The sequence below is a fragment of the Mercenaria mercenaria genome, chromosome 5 (assembly GCF_021730395.1).
Source record: "Mercenaria mercenaria strain notata chromosome 5, MADL_Memer_1, whole genome shotgun sequence".
NCBI classification, from domain to species: Eukaryota; Metazoa; Mollusca; class Bivalvia; order Venerida; family Veneridae; genus Mercenaria; species Mercenaria mercenaria.
In genome coordinates this window covers 9,074,439-9,095,908 of record NC_069365.1, presented here as the reverse complement: position 1 = coordinate 9,095,908, position 21,470 = coordinate 9,074,439, and the positions used below count along the sequence as shown (strand labels likewise).

Here is a 21,470-nt window from a genome sequence, read left to right as displayed (position 1 = left end):
TTGGTTAAACTTACCATGCCTAAGAATGATTTCTTGTAATTTCTGGACAGTCAAAAAAGTTATGTAATCTTTTTAACAAAGGCAAACTAAAACTACATATTTGCTTATTTGGCACAGTACAACATCAAGAATATGTTTAGGTTTGTACATACTTTCTAGTTTCTTAAAATGGGTGGTTGTTGCTACTGGGCTAAACGAGGCTTTAACAGGTCTAGGATTTTGTCCTTTTTACAAAAATTACAGGCGCGGAGATACGCAGCTGTGTAAAGAAAACCTGGCAAGCATGCACAATTAATTCGGCTAATCTGAAGCATTTGTATCTATTTGGTTACAGTAAGGAGCCTATATCATTTAACGAAGGATGTTGTAGGCAACTCGTTACATGTATGTCTAAATGTTTCAGGATTTTCATCTAAATATATGCGTCTTTGTATGTATACCGGTGTGAAGTGTTTTTCAGGGTTGTGCGCCGTATGCTTCTGGGCTGTAATGTCCACCATTGAGCTTTGTGTTCACGCGAGCACGAGCACATTAAATTCGGGTTGTTAAAAAATTAGGAGTAACCTAATAACCATAGTAACTCGCTATTGTCTTAAATTTGAACAAATCAACAGACTGAAATGAAATAACATTACATGTAATATATGCAACAGGACATCACAACATCTCTTCAAATCTTGTTCGGTCTTTAGCTTTGTTTTCATAAGAACGTCTGTAGAAACCTGATTAAACCATTAAATAATGCATAGAAATTTTCGAACTACTGAAAATAACGAGGGTTATTGCAGGCTCATCATGAAAGTGAACATAAAAGCAAAAATTCTAAAGGAACACTTAGAAAATTTTCAATATCACCCCTTGGATGTTTTTATGATTTATACTTTTATACTGAGGTTATGACAAAAGTCTGCGGTGTTTTTTAGCTGATGTATTTAGAGATGAGACCGTTTACTTTGTTGGTATTGTATTCGCACTATAAGCAGCCCGATAGCTCAGTCGATATTGTATTCGCACTGCAAGCAGCCCGATAGCTCAGTTGGTATTGTATTTGCACTGTAAGCAGCTCGATAGCTCAGTCGGTATTGTATTCGCACTGTAAGTAGCCCGATAGCTCAGTTGGTATTGTATTTGCACTGTAAGCAGCCCGATAGCTCAGTTGGTATTGTATTCGCACTATAAGCAGCCCGATAGCTCAGTTGGTATTGTATTCGCACTATAAGCAGCCCGATAGCTCAGTCGATATTGTATTCGCACTGCAAGCAGCCCGATAGCTCAGTTGGTATTGTATTTGCACTGTAAGCAGCTCGATAGCTCAGTCGGTATTGTATTCGCACTGTAAGTAGCCCGATAGCTCAGCTGGTATTGTATTTGCACTGTAAGCAGCCCGATAGCTCAGTTGGTATTGTATTCGCACTATAAGCAGCCCGATAGCCCAGTCGGTATTGTATTCGCACTGTAAGCAGCCCGATAGCTCAGTCGATATTGTATTCGCACTGCAAGCAGCCCGATAGCTCAGTTGGTATTGTATTTGCACTGTAAGCAGCTCGATAGCTCAGTCAGTATGTATTCCACTGTTAGCAGTCTGATAGCTCAGTCGGTATTGTATTCGCACTGTAAGTAGCCCGATGGCTCAGTCCGTATTGTATTCGCACTGTAAGCAGCCCGATAGCTCAGTCGGTAAGTATTCGCACTGTAAGCAGTCCGATAGCTCCGTCGGTATTGTATTTGCACTGTATGCAGCCCGATCGCTCAGTCAGTATGTATTCACACTGTAAGCAGTCTGATAGCACTCAGTCGGTATTGTATTTGCACTGTAAGCACTAAGCAGTCCGATAGCTTAGTCGGTATTGTATTCACATTGTAAGCAGCCCTTTAGCAGTCGGTATTGTATTCGCACTGTAAGCAGTCCGATAGCTCTGTCGGTATTGTATTCGCACTGTAAGCAGCCCGATGGCTCAGTCCGTATTGTATTGGCACTCTAAGCAGCCCGATAGCTCAGTCGGTAAGTATTTGCACAGTAAGCAGTCCAATAGCTCCGTCGGTACTGTAATTGCACTGTAAGCAGTCGGATAGCTCAGTCGGTATTGTATTCACACTGTAAGCAGCCCTTTAGCAGTCGGTGTTGTATTCGCACTGTAAGCAGTCCGATAGCTGTCGGTATTGTATATGCACTGTAAGCAGCCCTTTAGCAGTCGGTATTGTATTCGCACTGTAAGCAGTCCGATAGCTGTCGGTATTGTATATGCACTGTAAGCAGCCCGATAGCTCTGTCGGTATTGTATTCACACTGTAAGCAGCCCGATAGCTCAGTCAGTATTGTATTTACACTGTAAGCAAAATGTCCACCAATAGGGGCTCCTAAGCCCAGGTATGGCTACACATTTTTTCATACTGTGACACTGGCAGTACTTACCCAGTACTGATCAAAGTGCTCGGAAATAGTTGTGACTGTGACAGATATAAATTCTGAATTGACCTACCTTACCACAGTAGTCAGTACATACGATACCTTTTGTTAGTCCCATTTTGATCTGGATTTTCTAGCTATTATGATATTTTAATGTATAAATTTATGACGAAATTTACACATTCTTCTATCCGTAGCATTGTAGATAATTTCTGGCAGCATTTTCTACGCTTAAAATGACTGCAAAATCTTGGTGGATCTTTGTCCTGCTTTCGTCGAAAATTCACCGGAAGTTTACATACATGTACGCGGTCCGATACGATTATAACTGCTGTGATATTTGTAAATCAATGTGCTTAAGGTCATAGGCTACAATTTTCTTAAGAATCTTACCACAAATATCTTGTTTTTATATCGAAAAGAAAGGAGTCGGCTGCTAATCCGCCATTTTTGTTTCCCCTTAACTTTGTCCTCAAAAGTTAAGGTACCTCTGTAGGTACCTTACTTTTTAAGGGAAAAAATCTTCAACTTAAGGAAAAAATGATCGACTTAAGGAGTTTTTTAAACTAAGGTGCTTTATGAATAACACTTAAGATATTTCCTAACAACTAAGGAGAAAATGCAGAAAACTAAGGCAAATCTCAATAACTAAGGAATAGTTTTTCCTTAGGTGCTTTATGAATACGGGCCCTGGGGTCTGCAAGTACACGAAGACATTAAACGATCCAAATGTTAAAGTAGTCTGAAGCGTGAAGTACGCCGTGACGAATTTTATTGTTTAGATTACAGCCACATATACCATAATGTTGAATAAATTGCTTTATAATGCTACATGTCTCATTACATGTTTGTATTTATTTTGTAAAATCAAAATGACTGAAGAAATTCTTTTTCAACAATACACCACGGAGGTATTTAGAATAGAGGGACGAATTCTGTACAGGCTATTCCTATGTACAAACTTAGGATTTAAATTAAATGGTAAGCGAAGACATATGAAACAATATTAAAGACATGTGACTGCACTATTTGTTTAAATGTAAATCATAAATATTTCGTACTATGAGTTTGATAATGGAGTCATAACATTTCTGATGATTGGAGACATTATATAAACTTATCCTTATATACACTACAATTTAATAGTGTACAGTATTTACTGGTAAAAAATAGTTCAAAAGTACCATGAACAGTTACTGGTAATTTCATGTTTGTAATAACTAGAGATTAAAAATTCGTTTAAAAGCCTGCAGGATGTACCTCTGATGGTGTTGTTTATTTCTGAGCCCTGTATATAGGCATAGGAAATAGAGATCAATATAATTGCACCTTTACTAATCCTACCAGGTGTTCTGTATTACAAAAGTGCTTCTATTGGGACATTTTGATACTAGCAAAACTGTATTATCTGCACTATTAATTCCTTACTGGTACTTCAATTTATTATTGGCTTGTTAAAAGTTAATTTTTTTACCATATGTAAGTTGACAGAATCGTAGGAACCATGTTTTGAGGGGTAAATCAAACACAAATGAATAAATCCTAAATGCTTTTGTTGTGCAAAAAAGTATGATATTTTGTCTAAAACAGTTTTCATTTTCCACTCAATTGTGTAATTGCAAGGGAAGTAAACTAATAAATCTCTTTGCTTGTAAGTACTAGCCCAAGGCAAGAGTTGTCATTCTTTGTGGATCACAACTTTAAATTAAAAATTAAAACTTCTGTTATTGATATTAACAAAACTATCATAAACTTCACATTTGTGGAATCATTTTTGGTTATTTCAAGGACTTGGAAACCAATTTCTAGACTTCATTTGATGTATTACTATCATTGAAAATTTTAGGGTCTATCTCTACTGTATACGGATATTTAAAACATGTTTACCGTTTCCAAGAACAACAGAATGGTAATTAGAAAATGTGCCGGAATCGTAAAGTCATCATATATGAAAACAATACATTAAGTCGTCGTGTAATCTTTTTTATGCAAGAATAGCGACAATACACGTTTGTTTTGTGTATTAACGTCTTCAGAAGCCCTTGGAATATGATAAGCCCTATATGATAAGCCCTTCGGTCTCGGTCACAATCAATCCCGCGGGCTTCTGCAGATGTTAATACACAAAAAAAGACGTAGATTATCCCTACATTCAGTGTTGGTTCTACACTTTCTGATTCTTTTGAGCAAGAACGTTCCACAAGGTTTCATATTTTTCTGTTACAATTTTTAGCATTAAAATAAATAGCATAGTGAAATTTTGATACTATGGACAGATTGTTCATTACATGTCGATAATATTTTGTATGTTATCGTTCGGAAAATACGCGTACAACTGAACGCAAACTACAGTGATTGAATAGAATTCAAACTTTGGCTACGGGAAATGGTTTTAATTTTTTTCCAAATTTTATTTGATAAAAAATTCTTTTATACCACATATACAATGTTAAAATATGCTTGAAGTCATTGAATCTTTCGTTCAGTAATTCATCTGACACTTGTCGGCGCTGTCCGAAATGTTAGACATACAGAAGTTGTACTTCAACACAGTTAAAAAATATGCAGATTTCTTTAATTTTGTGTCCACTCTGTACTCCTTATCTCCTTAAAGGATTTTAATATGACTTGTGTGTCTGTGTGTCTTGTGCGGTGCCATACAGTGTTGTTATATCTTACTTGTCTGTTTATCTATGTTAGTTAGTTGTGTGTATGTTTGTCTTTGGTACATAAATGTCTGCGCTACTGTGGTTTACGCTGTAGGGTAACTGTGATTAAGGAAGGTAGCATTACCTTTGTATATTCATCCTTGTTCTACTTTCCCCTTCAACCACCCCCACCCCCCACCATGCCATGAATATACTACCACTTTAGATTTCATACAGTTTGCCGGGTTGTAGTGATAAATATAGCCAGTCTATCCCTCTGATCCGTGACATTCCGTGCAAAGCATGATTGCAAATTATCTAGATACATGTACACTGTTGACTAGTGTACAAAATTAACCAACTACAGTTAATGCGGTCTCAATCAAATTGAATTTGCAATATTCACTATGAGCCTGTCATCAGTGCTTCCGAGGAATCCACTTTTCAGATTTTGATAATATATTTTGTTAGTATTACGTTAATTAGTATATATCTTTTTCAAGAATTTTACAAAAGCAGTTGATAATTTTAGGTTTTATTTATCAAAAACATTCTTACATTTTTATGCCCCCGAAGGGAGGCATATAGTTTTTGAACCGTCTGTCCGTCTGTCCGTCTGTCAGTCTGTCCGCAATTTTCGTGTCCGGTCCATATTTTTGTCATCGATGGATGGATTTTCAAATAACTTGGCATGAATGTGAACCACAGTAAGACGACGTGTCGCGCGCAAGACCCAGGTCCGTAGCTCAAAGGTCAAGGTCACACTTAGACGTTAAAGGTCATTTTTCATGATAGTGCATTCGTGTCCGGTCCATATCTTTGTCATCGATGGATGGATTTTCAAATAACTTGGCATGAATGTGTACCACAGTAAGACGACGTGTCGCGCGCAAGACCCAGGTCCGTAGCTCAAAGGTCAAGGCCACACTTAGACGTTAAAGGTCATTTTTCATGATAGTGCATTCGTGTCCGGTCCATATCTTTGTCATCCATGGATGGATTTTCAAATAACTTGGCATGAATGTGTACCACAGTAAGACGACGTGTCACGCGCAAGACCCAGGTCCGTAGCTCAAAGGTCAAGGTCACACTTAGACGTTAAAGGGCATATTTCATGATAGTGCATTGATGGGCCTGTCCGGTCCATATCTTTGTCATTCATGCATGGATTTTAAAATTATTGGGCATGAATGTGTACCACAGTAAGACGACGTATCGCGCGCAAGACACAGGTCCGTAGGTCAAAGGTCCTAAACTCTAACATCGGCCATAACTATTCATTCAAAGTGCCATCGGGGGCATGTGTCATCCTATGGAGACAGCTCTTGTTTAACGATGTTTCAGCAAATAACTTCTTATTTACACTGTAGTATGATTTTTTTTTTATTTTTATGCCTCGAAGATGGGCATATTAACTTCACATTGTCCGTCCGTCCGACTGTAATTTTGTAAATTCTTGTCCGGGCTGTAACTCGATCTGCTATCCATGAAGGTATTTTGAAATAGTTTGGCATAAACATTAACCTTAAGGTATAGGTCCATGTTTCGGAGAAAAAAGTTCGAACGTCAGCAAATCATAGAAAGAAAGCATTGTTTTACATGAAAATTTAACAGCGTATAAAACATTTATATTATTCTACAAAACCATTGTCAATTTACTCATATATATATTGAATTCCGGAAAGGGACTGCATGAAGGGGACAAACTTCTGGACAGTCCAGCGCCTTTAAAAACTCACCATTTTTTTTAAAAGCTGTTACAGGTCTTCGTTTTGATGCATTTGCAACATCGTGCGAGTGTTTAAACTTTACATAACTGGGTAAAACATCGTTTTGACAATTGTTTACATTTATTTCTTTACAAAAGCCATTCTTATTCAAGCGCGTAGTGAAAATCTGGCAAACATACACACTTCAAATTGCTAATCTATGTCGTTTCAATACGAAGTCTATATAATCCAACAGAGATTGCTGCATATACAATCATTGCTTACTTCATATTCTGTTTTTAAAAAAGTGGAATGGCGAACTCAATGGGACATGCAAAATGTGATCGTTAAAAATATATAATACATGTTCCTTACCAGTAGGACAATTTTTGTATAGGTTTGAAATTTATTTCATTATCCTTTTATTTGGTTACTTATTTTGTAATAATCCTGAACATGTGAAATATTACAATCTTACAATTTTAAAGAGGCGAACTTGTATAATAAAATTTTAACACAATGTCAAAAAAAAAAATGAAACAAATTTTGGCCTTCAAGTCTAAAAGGGATTTCGAATATGATATTTTTGTAATAGTACAGACATAATTTTCGCACATAATAATTATTAAGTTATTTTCAGACGTCACAGAATATTTGCTATGTCTAATAATTGTACTTAAATGTATACAATTATCAATTAGTCCATGGTCACATTGTTGTAGAAAATAAAATCCTATAGAAATCAAATAATTACGCCCGATTAAATCTTACGCTATTGCCCCACAAGTCGTAGGATACTACTGTGACATCCAGTTCACAGCGAGATAAATATCGTCTTTCTTTTATAATTGGTGGTTATATATTTTTAATGGCCTATTACTAACTTAATTATATATATTATATTTCAGAAGACCTTAATCTACATTCAGATCAAGATTTCAGTGTAATACTTGGTTTTAGATGTTGTTCAGATATATCAACGAATCAATATGTTATTACAATGTCTACCCAATGCTAATGTTAAAGCCTCGTATAAAACTTCTGAAAAAAACAAAACAACCTTTCTTTGGTTCGCTATATCTTAATATGTGTTATTTCAATGTATATATATTTTAACATTGGGGCATGGAAATATGTTCTTTACAAACCATGTTTGTTTTCATAGATCAAATAAGAGCTAAAATAGGGACATTTTCAATTACATTTTACCGAAAATTAAATAAATCAGTGTTCGTTTTAGTTGAAATTAACTGTTCATATTATTTCGCTATCGTGAAATCACAATGACGAAGCACGAAATCACAATGGCGAAGCGCGAAATAGTGAATTTTTCGGAATTTCGCGCTTCACAATTGCGCTTCGAAATCGTAATATTGCGTTTTGTGCTTCTCCATCATGCGCAGGTGATGAGGGAAGCGTTGGATCCGATCCATGACGGCAAAGAGCGAGATCACAGCGAAATTTTCTCAAAGTCGCACTTCGCCATTGTGATTTAACATACGACGACGAATTACGGAATTTAGCGATTTCGCAATTCGCCGTCGTGACCTCGAACGAGATCACGATAACTAAGCATGAAATCGAGAGTTTTTAGCAGTTTTTAGCAGTTTGCCACCGGTCGCACTTTACAATCATGATCTAGCTCTTCGCCATCGTCATTTCACTGCGCAGGTGATACATGAAGCGCGGAATCATGAAGGCAAAGCTACACTTACAGTAAAATTCATTTTACTATCGTATATTTACCTACAGACATATCCCTTGAATGATATATCCAATTATAATAATATTTCGAAAGTTTGTTACCACGAAACATCTGTTTTGAACAAATATTTTTAGCTTCAAAAATATCAGGAGGATACCCTGACCCCCACATACCTCTGCGTACTATGAAAATGCCCCAGCTACGTGCCTGTTATTTAAAGGGTGACAACTTATTTAGAATATTTTAAATATCCAACTCTGTGGGACAGAACAGTAAAACATGTATTGGACAGGTATGTTGTGTGTCAAGATGCTGTTCATTTACTAAAAAAATATGTTGTTTTGTGATATACTGCTAAACCTTAATGAGACGACGTTTCGTGTGTAATACTCAGACCCCTAGCTACAAGGTCAAGGTCACACTTAGAAGTCAAACGTTAATAGGGTTTGTTTCGTGTCCGGTTCGTAACTTTGCCATTCAGCAAGAGGTTTTGAAATTACTTAGCATGAATGTTTATCTTTATCAGACGACATGTCATGGGCAAGACTTAGACCCCTAGCTCCAAGGTCAAGGTCAGACTTAGAGTTCAAATGTTAACAGGATCTGTTTTTGTGTCCGGTCCATATTTCTGCTATCGATGAAGGGATCTTGAAATTCCTTAGCATAAATGAAAACCATAATCAGACAATGTGTCATGCGCAAGACCCAGATCCCTTGCTCTAATGTCAAGGTCATACTTAGAAGTCATAGGTTAATAGGATCTTTTTCGTGTCCGGTATATAACTCTGTTATCCATGAAGGGATTTTGAAACAACTTGGCATAAATGTTTACTATAATGAGGCAATGTGTTACGCTCAAGACCCAGACCTCTAACTCCAAGTTTACACTTAGAAGTCAAGTCAAAGTTTTATAGGTTTTATAGGGTTTGTTTCATGTCGGGTTCGTTACTATGTCATTCATCAAAGAATTTCGAAATTACTTGGCATAAATATTCCCTATAACGAGAAAACTTGTTATGCATAACAAACAGACCACTAGCTCCAAGGTCAAGGTCACATTCAGAGGTTGACAGTTTACATGGTGTGTTTCTTGTCCATTCCATAACTCTTCCATCGATTAAGAGATTTTAAAATTACATGGCATAAACGTTCCCTATATCAAAATGACGTGTCAGACACAAGCCCAAGACCCCTAGCTCAAGGTCAAAGTCACACTTAGACTTTGTATCCTTCTTGTGCAGTCAGTAACTCTGCCATTCATCAGAAATTTCTTGTCACAATTTTTCCCTATGATGAACTGGTGTGTCATGCTCAAAACCTAGACCCTAGCTCCAAGGTCAAGGTTACCTTCGGAGAACTTGTTTAATCTGGTCGCAAAATGAGTCATACCTAAACTATGCTGGCATATTTTGCACAGACAACTAGCATTTTTGTTCACACTTCGTGACTTCGGGGGCGTTAGTCACTAATAGTGCCAGCTCTTATTTGAGCTTTAGTTTTAAATACTTAGTATATTTTGAGAGTTGTATATACTTGTATTTTCCCTATAAAATGTCAAGGTCAGTAGTGGCTATTGTTAAGTTACCTTTAAGACACACCACAAAATAACTATAATATTTTGTATTTCCATGATGGTAATTATACATTTTTTATATGAAGAAATGAGAAATAACAAGTATCTAGTTACAATTTGACAGTTACAGATATAGGGCTAAGACAAATGTATTTAAAGCCCTGCTCCCGTCCTACCTTTTAACCTTGAATTGTCACTGAAAAAACATGAAAATCCTGACTATGAACAGTGGCGCCTGTCAAAATAGAGTCTATTTTATAAAAAAAATTCTATATGAAATACCTGTGGTTATGCGTGCTAAAGTGTGGCACGTGGCCGTTAACTGTTCCCTATTGTAATCATGGGTTGCATACACACAAAAGAATTTGAATAGCAGCGGAGCAGGGCTTTAATGTCTAAATATATTATTCAATGAATGTAGTAGTATGCACGATTATTTGCACCAAGTTCATGTGAGAGGAAAAAGTGGACCACTAGGTATTAGTGGGTCTTTAACACTCCTAATTTCTTGAATACCGATGGATAAAAATAAATGCTATAGCCTACAATTAACGGTTAATGCGAACACGATAATGTTACACACCGATAGCCACACGAGAACTACATGCAGTTATAGACTTGCCACAGTTCGTTACTGCGAAAATACAAAGTGGTAATATTGGACTGGGAATTCACGGCATGCCACCCCCTCCCACACACACACACACCCTTTCTACCTCTTACCCCTTCCACTTCCTCTATCTATATTTTGCATAAAATTAAAATGTACTTGTTGGATTTTTTAAGTAACCCGGCTGTAATATCTTTCCTTTACAGACTGCCTTGTTTGATTTTGACCAGACTTGCACACCACTTATTTCGTTGGTTTAAATGGATTGAACGATATTTGGATGCAGTCTTAAAAATGTGAACATATTATATAATACGACATAGGCACATTTTGGGATATCATCACAAAAGTTTATTTACTATTTTGAACAAAATGTATACAATTTGAATGATTATAGCACTGTAGGCTAAATGGTACAATTTTAATATGTGTTTCCATATTATGCCTAAGTCATACACTCAGAGGGTAAGGAAGATGACGCAGTCCGCAAAATAAGAAAATGGACATATGCACATGCGCAAAAATACATACATGGTCCTTGCCCTATTTTAAGATTTGTGACAAATTGTATATAAGTCCAAATGGATGTATTAGTTTATTATTTTTCATCTTAGTCCGCATGGTAAAGGTGGCTCAGTTACCATAACTATGTTGGGTAACTAAACCATTTTGGACGATTCGTCACATTTCGTTTCCCTAAAATATTAAAATAGTGTTTCGGGAACTTTAGCCCGAAATGTGATTATAACATGTATCCAATAACTGAAATAATAATAGTTGATAGATGCTGCCAATTTGTTTGCAAGAAACAAGCTTCATAGTTCTTAATTGGCTCAGATACCTGAATTGAGCTTTCATTGGAGGCAAGAAACTTGTATTTTTACAAATGTTACATACGATTCATAAACAAGGTCTCCATATTGCTCTTAGCGCTTTCAATACATCGCGCCTATTGAAAGTTAGCATGCCGAATCAAAAGAACCAAATTGCTTTGAGTGGCCGTATCCTGCTCACAAAATCAGTTTGAACCCCCAGTACTTCGATTCGTATGAGAAAAATAAAACAAAACAAAACCGTTTGAATTTTGCATTAAATCTGTTATGAATTTCGCATTAAATCTTCTATAAATGACATTATCTTCGAGTTCAAAGATATAAAAATCAATTTCGGGTACATCGCCATGGATCTTAAACTCCCCTACAGCTCTTTTTCAAAGAAAAGCACAGGCACCAGTATCGGACCTGGGACAAAAAATATTGCCTTGTTTTCTTCCTAAATGTGTTCAAAATGAAAAATATGTAATGAAATATGAGCCCCCTTCAAAAGATACATATGTCTACTGAAGGCCAGAATCTTGAGAATCGAGCCTGTGAGCAATGGGTTCATTCTATGGGCCGTTGTGAAAAATTTCTCTAGACAATTAAATAAACTACCTATCACTTTTTCCCGTATACATTTAGCTACAAAATGAGACCAACCCCAAGTCTCTAGCCCTTCCCGTTCATGAAATATCTATCACGAAACGAGTGCTTTCCTGCTGAAAGTCACTGGTAGATAAAAATGCGGCACAAAGAATCGGTACGTAAACATAGACTAAAGTATGGTTGTCCGCCGAGTACGGCTCAAGTTCAATAAAAAGTACTAAATAGTATAAATAAATACATATGCAAGGGGCACTCACAATCGTCAGTAGCATCTCAAACACGCGATATTGGCGTTTCAAATTTTCCACGGTCTTTCAATTGAATGCTACGCCATTGAACAGAATTCATTAGGTATTTTCAAACGCAATTTCTGATTGGCCAATAGCGACACACCTCCGACAGAATCGCAACGTTTCGCACAAAATTACTCGGATATTATCGTATCAGTTTCAATGGCGGAGAATACACTTGAAAGACTGACGGAAAAATAAAAAAGTAAATATCGCATGTAGCAGATGCTACTGACGGTGGTGAGTGGCCATAATTTACATATTTAGTAATACTTGTTACTCATGGCAAATGAATTTGACCCTTGCTAGGCTGACAAACATCTTTTAGTCCGTGATTTCGTACCGTTTCATTGTGCCACATTTCTATCTACCTGGAACTTGCAACAGAAAGGCACTCGTTTTCTGATAGATATTTCATGAACGGGGAGGGCTAGAGACTTGGGCTTGGTCTCATGTTGTAGCTAAATGTACACGAGATATAGTGATAGGTAGATTGTTCAATTGTCTAGAGAATTTATTTCACAACGGCCCGGGAAGTGAACCCATTGCTCGCAGGCTCGATTCTCGAGATTCTGGCCTTCAGTAGACATATGTATCTTTTGAAAGGGATCATATTGCACTACATATTTTTCATTTTGAACTCATTTAGGATGAAAACAAACATATATTTCTCCCAGGTTCGATGCTGGTGCCTGTGATGAAAAGTACGATGAAAATGTCTGAAACGATTCCTGAATTATTCAAAACCAAATGTAATAAAATCAAATCAACTTACAAAGATTATTTCCCAATTTCAAAAGATGGTTAGGTTAGGTAGGCTTTGCTGTCAGCCACATTCGTCGGTCAAATTTACGTTTGCCAAATAACACAGCAATACTTTAGGCAAGGCAAATGGTGTTGATTTAAATACAGATATACAGAAATCTGACGGAAAAAATTCTGAACATTAGATATTATTTTTTTACATCTACTGTAATATCATACTTTTACATCTGATATTTCAATAATATACATATTTTTACAACAATGTTATTAGAGACTTTTTACAATTTGCGTTTTTTTTTTGTTGTTGTTGTTTGTTTTTTGTTATTGTTGTTGTTGTTTCCGTATAACATTTTCTCGGGGTTATGTGACCTTTTTCTGTCGAATCGAAGTAAAATTCAGCTCATTCATTCACTAATATTATAGAATTAGTATTTTATTAGCACTATACAGTCAGTATACTTCTAACGGTAAACAATTAGTATAACGTTAGTATAGTGGACGCAACTTGACCCCGATGGTTGACCTTTGCATTATAATACATGATAAGGCACACCCTATTATTGAAAAGGAGTGTACGTAAAACACGAGCTGCACGAGAAAAAGGAAATAAAAATTTGCGTAAATATAAATCAGTGTATTGGAAAGTTTTAACTGATAAAATGTAAGTAAATATACTTTGATACTGCACTGTATACAAACTAATTCCATATAAATATACACGGCTACCCTAAGTACCTTGATTTCTACAATGAAATAATTGATATGAACAATCAGCCTAAGGCCAACCATCGCGGTCAAGTTGCGACTACTATATAGTTCGACCGCGTGTTTTGAGCCGTGACGGAATGATACACTTTTTCAACTGGGTTATATTGATATTCGGTCCATACCTAGCTGAAAAATCTTTATAGAGTAAGTTGATATGTATGTTTTGTTTACCACGAACTTGATTATATCGCTGACGCAATTGGTAGAGCATAATGGTTTCAAACCGTGAGAGGTGCGAGTTCAAGCCCAGATTACCGCCGTATTTTTGTCTAGTATACATTTTCTTTATTTTAGTCAAGAATTTCGTCAAATCCGTCGACGGTATAATTCGTTGTCTTTTGGGTTTTTTTTTTTTTTTTGTTTGTTTGTTTTTTTTGGGGGGGGGGGGTGAGGGTTGGGGTTTTTGTTTTTTTGTTTTTTCATTTTCTTTGATGCAGGTACACTAAATTCTGCAGCAAGCACGGCTTATACTGGTAAGTATTGAAACACACTCTTTACTGCGAGTCAGTAGGATCTTCAACCCGTTTGTCTTCTCCTCGGCGCAAAATGAATGAACATCTTTGATGATTTTGCGAGCATCATCACAATATACGTAACGTGGTGAAGCTAACATGCTAACTAGGAAACACATCATTAACAATCAATTCAATGAACTGCACACTTTTCTCGTGCAATGTGTATTGAAACAAACGATTAAATGTCTTTTTTTAAATTGAACTTAAAAGGTTCGGACCTCAAAAAGCAAGTTTGTTAAGCCAAAACCATATCCTTTGGACCATGCATTCATTTACATTTTATCGATTACTTATACCGCTGTACTATATATTAATATATGTTCCTACCTTTTTTGGGCGAATCAACTGTCCTGCATAAATTGATCATGGCTCAAAAAACGTGGTCGACCTATAATACTATTGAGATAATCAATTTGCATATCATTACACATTTCGATTAATACCAGTTTGTTACGTTATACTATTACCTCATCTGCATATGATTTTTTTACTTATTCTATACTTATGGTATACTCTGTACAATTAGATGCTTATGGTTCATGTAAAGCGTTTGAGACCACCCCTTAGGTAAAATTTCATTTTGGAAATTATACCGGACAGACTAATAATATTCATAACATACATATACAGAGTTATTCAGAAGAAGTAGAAAATACTTTCTATAGGGGTCACCTTGTTTAGTAATATGTATTTTTTCTTACAAAACATGTACTTCAGCTGTCCACATTCTATTTTTTACAAAATACCAAACTTCTTTTTCAAACACATTTTTTCTCTAAGTTTGTTTTTGTTCTGTGTCTTACATACTTATCTAGGTACTCCGGGAAATGAATAATAGTTGACTGTTATATTTGTTGAAATACTGCAGATTTTTTGTCAGTTTGACAGCTCTACTTTCACTTTCATTTTGTATTTCTTGCATTTTTTTGAAATGTACAAGGTTTGTAACACTTTCAACTCCCGAAGTACCTGGGCAAATATGTTAGACACACAATGATTATAAAAGTAATGACAAAATACTTTTGAAAAAGAAGCTTGATATCTTCTACAAAATAGAACATGAACAGCCAAAGCACATGTGATATAAGACAAAATGTGTTGTTCAAAATGGAATAACCTGTCTTGAAAGTTTCTTCTACTTATTATAAACATTTTGGTGTATTCTTTATGATAGACCAAGGCCTATGTGGCATAAAAAATCTAAAACAAAAATTCACCCGAGGGATTGTTTCAAAAGACTTTACTTGAACCTTAATATAGTAGTTTCCCCCTGTTTTTCCCTGTTGTTTTCGTTTGGGTAAGAAACTATCAATATTCAATGTAAAGAAACTAGTTATCATTGTAAACTGCTTGTCTATAATAACCATGTGTTCTATAATGCTATATAACTAACAATTCTGTTGTAGAAAATAAGATTATGTTCAAAATACTGCATATGGAGTTTGTTGTATTTCAGGTGTTTGCATCCTTATCGGATTGGTAATATTTGGAGTTAAGAACAACAAAGATTTCGAAGATATGTTTAGTATAGCCGAAGACAAGACGCTTGGTGTTTCTTTTTTCCTGTGTGGTCTGGCTGCTTCAATTTGTTTCTGTGATCTGCCTCTCTTTCTGATAGGCTTAAGAACACTCGTACCACTAGCCAACCAGCAAACGTGTCAAGAATCAAACGAAAGTCAAACACAAACGAATTACAACGTAGAATGTCATTCACAAATTTATCACCAATCCGCAAACATGCATGAGCATATTGGAAGGCCAATGGCGTACATAAACGGGCAACACGAAACGCATAGGCATATTAGAAGGTCACCGCCGTACATAAATGGGCAACACGAAACGCATGAGCATATTGGCAGACCGCTGCCGTACATAAATGGGCAACACGAAACGCATGAGCATTTAGGAAGGCCACCGCCGTACATAAATGAGCACGAAATGCCCCCGAGATACACAGATGTGCAACACGAAACGCCATCGGCAAACACATATTGGCAACACGAAACGCCACTGGCATATACTTATGGACAACACGAAACGCCCCCGGCATACACAGATGTGCAACACGAAACGCTATCGGCAAACACATATAGGCAACACGAAACGCCACCGGCATATACTTATGGACAACACGAAACTCCCCCGACATACACAGATGTGCAACAGGAAACGCCACCGGCAAACACATATGAGCAATACGAAATACCACCGGCATACATAAATGGGCAACACGAAGCGCCCCCGGCATACACAGATGTGCATCACGAAACGCCACAGGCAAACACATATGGGCAACACGAAACGCCACCGGCATATACTAATGGGCAACACCAAACGCCCCCGACATACACAGTCGTGCAACACGAAACGCCATCGGCAAACACATATGGGCAACACGAAACGCCACCGGCATATACTTATGGACAACACGAAACGCCACAGGAATACACATATGGACAACACGAAACTCCACCAGCATACACATCGTGAATAACACAAAGCATTACCGGCTTACAACAATGAACAAAATACTGCTAACAGCCTACATAGCACAAGAATCATCAGAACCAGATCAGACACAGTCTACACAAAAGACGAACGGAATACCTTGCAAAATTTAGATAATTCACGGTATACCCTCGGCAGCTTAACTATAAATCAAACATGCAAGGAATTAAATACGTGTATTATATGTAAATCCGGACGAATACAATAGAACATATATGCCGTAACATAATACTCAGTATTTAGTAAATTATAATAGGCCTAATAATAATACATGTACAGGATTTCAGATCACGATATATATGGAACATATATTTAGACTCTCGTCCGTTCATTGGCGTCCTTGGTGAATATTTTTTCATCGTGGCTTCGATCCATGACCATTATGCTATTGTAACATCATTGTGTTGTAGTAGCATCTCTCCTTCACCATCGTGTAATTGCTGTCGTAACATCGCCTTCCTGCCTGAATATGTTAAATACCACATTTAAAGTGCGATGAGCTTGGGTACAAAAACAAATCATTCAGTTTATCATAAAGAAAGAGAACTACAATTTTATTTGGTTTTTAAGGTTACGGATTGGCACTTGAGATAACTCGGTTGAAAATCAGCCCAATATATACGTGATGACAGTGTCCACTGTATCGATAAGGAGAAGTAAAACTGTATCGTAGTTTCTTTACATGTATCTGACTAAAAACATAAAAAACAGAAGAGCGTTTAATAGCATTGATATTACTATTGAAATAATACCCTATTTGTACGTACAGTTGGTCAAGATTACAAATAACAGCTACAGAACAGCAAATTCTACTGCAAGGGTGTATCATGTTCTAAAATATAAATTAAAATGAGGTAAAGACAATTTCATAGGTAATGAACAAGTCACATTGTGACTGGTCATCTGACGCTGTTTACATGACCAGACAATAAATTCCCTCTTGCAGCATTGATTTCCTCCATCAAACAGTGTGTTAGCTAGTTTACAAAGAAATGTTGCAAATACCGAAAGAATTAAAGAAACCCAGGAAGCGCCAATCCGATGATATCAGTCAAAAACAATACACTAGATGAACATATATCTGTTGTAGTATTTTTTTTTATTTTTTTTTTTTTAATCTGCACCTTTTGCGCCTCACCATGACCTTGTACAGTCACATTGTACGACAATGCTCCAGAGAGGGTTATGTACAAAAACGGAAGAAGAAGAAGAAGAAGCTTTAACCCTAATTCTTGCATAAAAACTACTTTTTTCACTGGATCCGCCCATGTATAAACGGGAGAAAAATCGTGTGCAAACAAGGCAATTCACGTGCTGTTAATACATGATTTTTATTTTTGAAATGCTTTGCCAGGGGCGTATGTATGTATTTCTGCGCAGACTGATATTTGGCATCTGCATCTTGTTTCTTCCATAATAACCTCTTCTTGTAGCATTATAGATACAATGCAATCCATAGTATGTTTAGCTGTATCAGTTTCCAACCCCAAACGTACTGCCCCCATCAATGTACGCACTAGCTTCTCTTAGAGTTTACTCCCTTTACAAAGCGTCTGTTCAGTTATTGTAAATAACTGTGAATAAATAAGTATCGCGTGTAACTTGTGCTATTGCCCGTTTTTAGGTATTATATTAATGATTTTTGTTAGTATCAGTCGGTTTGTTTTTACCTGATTGTTCGCAGAATTCATATAATAAACCTCGAAAGCTAGTCACTAGCTTCGTACTCATCCGTACTCTGTTTGTTCGTACTCAAAATAATTCGAATGTAAAGTTGTTACTCTTAAAATAATTGTGTTCCTGTTTATCAAATTTTTAAGTTATATGCAAAATTATGTATAATGTAACGTTTGTAGTAACTAAAAATAAAAATAAGATGCTCAAAAACCTTCAAATCACGCTTTTAGTAGTGTTGTTGTTATGTGTGCCCCGGTTATGGATATTTAAAACATGTTTACCGTTTCCAAGAACAACAAGAATGGTAAATAAAAAATGTACCGGAATCGTCAAGTCATCACATATGAAAACAAGAACAACAAGAATGGTAAATAAAAAATGTACCGGAATCGTCAACTCATCACATATGAAAACAATGCATTTAGTCGTCGTGTAATGTTTTTTATGCAAGAATAGCGACAATACACGTTTGTTTTGTGTATTAACGCCTGCAGAAGCCCTTGGGATATGTTTGTGACCTCGACCTTCGGTCTCGGTCACAAACAATCCCGCGGGCTTCTGCAGACGTTAATACACAAAAAAACGTGTATTATCCCTACATTCATACAATGCACAATAAATTCGCCATCCAAATTCTGCTAGAATGCAGAATATATATATACAGTCAAACCTGTGTTAATGACCACCTCTGAACGGAGACCACTGGCTTTAAAGACTACATGTTTTGTTTCCCATTTAAACATTTGCAGAGTATTTTAACCTGTGAATAAAGACAACCTACCAATAAAGACCACATTTTGGCTCTCCCAAGGGTGATCTTTATTAAAATTTGTAGACAGGTTTGACTGTAAATGCATTCAGCCAAACCGTAGTAAATGTACTGGCATACATGCAGGCAAGAAGAAACTACAAAATGGCATTTACAGAACGTACGATATAAAACAGTAACACCTTAAAAAATGAAAACTGGTGTAAAATTATATATACTTACATGTAGTGAAATACACAATGTAAAAATAAAATGGACCAGTTTAAAGTGATTTAATAAAAGAGCACTACAAATGTGCACTTATTCCGAAAATATGTCACAATAACCAGATTTGCATTTTGTATTTTGTATATATGTTGTTATCTGATCTGACTTTATATATATTATTATTGTTATTATACCAGATTTATATAGCGCCCTTTTCATGATAAACACTTTCAAAGGCGCTTTACATATGGATAGCTCTTATTTCAAACCACAAGACGACAAATTCAAACCGCAACCTATCCTTTATACCTATGTTTAACATACCCGTAACTTCTAGTCAAGAGTATTGTACGCAAGGTACGCAAGGTTGTAGTTTGAATCGCCTGATGTTTGAAATAGTACAGACACAGAGCGATCTGATCAGAGGGACAGAGTGAGAAAAGCCCCCAGAACAGATAGAGAGAAATCCGTTTTAGATACAGACATGTCCGGCTACGGCTAACTTAGCCTAGCTCTTTGCGAATAGACATTCTGGTTCATTAACGTGCCCGGTGTATAGCAACGATACACGCAAATCCGTCTTTCCTGGGAAGAACCAGTACAAGCCTTTTGTATGATCTTTAAAAAGTTGCTTTGATCCAGTTGTGATGTTATATATACTCAGCAGAAAACTACCACTTCCTAGTGAAAGGCCTTACGTGAGTCCTGCAGAGCTATTAGTGGGACATGTCCTATTTATGTAATATGCCAGGCCTAGTAAGATGTAATGATCAGAGCGAGTATTGAATATATTATGCATATTATGCCAGGTAAGGCGCGAGATAATATGCAGAGCCAATAATGGGACGTGTCCGACTCACATTATATGCCAGGCATCACAAGACTTTTTTTGCAGAGCCTGCAATGAGGACATATCCGATTAAGATATTATACCAGGTATGGCAGAACGTGATATACAGAGTTCGGACATATCCGATTCATATAATATGCCAGGCATGACAAAAGATAATAGGTAAGGGTAGATTCCTCGGAAGCACAGAGCACCACAAACACAGCCTCAGAGCCACGGAAGACATATTATGCAGAGCTAGTAATGAGACATGTCAGGATCATCAAAACTTAATGTGCAGGGCCATTATTGGAACATATCCGCTTCACATAATATCACAGGCATTGCAGGACATAATGTGCAGAGCCAGTATCGGGACATGTCCGGTTATCACAACATGTCAGGCATAGCAAGACGTAATGTGAAGAATCATTATTGGGACGTGTCCGCTTCACATAATATCTTAAACATTGCAAGTGCTGAGCCAGTATCGGGACATGTTTGCTTCACATAATATGTAAGGCATTGCAATACGTGATGTGCAGATCCAGTAATGGGGCATGTCCGATTCAAATATTATGCCAGACATGGCAAGACGTAATGTGCAGTTCCGTTAATGGGATGTGTCCGCTTAACTTAATATGCTAGACATAGAAAAACGTTATTTGCAGAGCCAATTATTGGGGCATGTCCAATTCAAATAATATGCCAGACATTGCAAGACATAATGTGCAGAGCCAATTATTAGGATATGTCCAATTCAAATAATATGCCAGGCATTGCAAGACGTAATATGCAGAGCCAATAATGGGAGATGTCCGAGTTATATAATATGCCAGACATTGCAGAGCCAGTTATTGGGACATATCCGATTCACATAATATGCCAGGCATAGCAAGACGAAATGTGCAAAGCCTGTATTGGGATATGTCCGAATGATATAATATGCCATACATGACAACGCATAATCTGCAGAGCCAGTAATGGAACATGTACGATTCACAATATATGCTTGGCCTGGCAAGACAATTTCCAAGAAATTGAGATGAAGAAGTACAAGGTCTTA

General features: G+C 36.7%; 1 protein-coding gene across 2 annotated transcripts in view; it reads left to right on the top strand.

Moving 5' to 3' along the window:
* LOC123556396 (uncharacterized) overlaps nucleotides 1–19,191 on the top strand; it is a 30,637-nt gene extending 11,446 nt beyond the window's left edge. The window contains exons 3-4 of one of the 2 annotated variants that reach the window (XM_053542615.1): nucleotides 15,871–16,276; nucleotides 16,508–19,191. In XM_053542615.1, coding sequence (XP_053398590.1) covers nucleotides 15,871–16,276; nucleotides 16,508–16,904 — 803 coding nt within the window. In that variant the 3' untranslated portion in view covers nucleotides 16,905–19,191. Of the gene's footprint in view, nucleotides 1–15,870 lie in introns of both variants that reach the window. The other variant, XM_045347060.2, reaches the window with a different exon arrangement.
* Nucleotides 19,192–21,470: the final 2,279 nt, after the last annotated feature.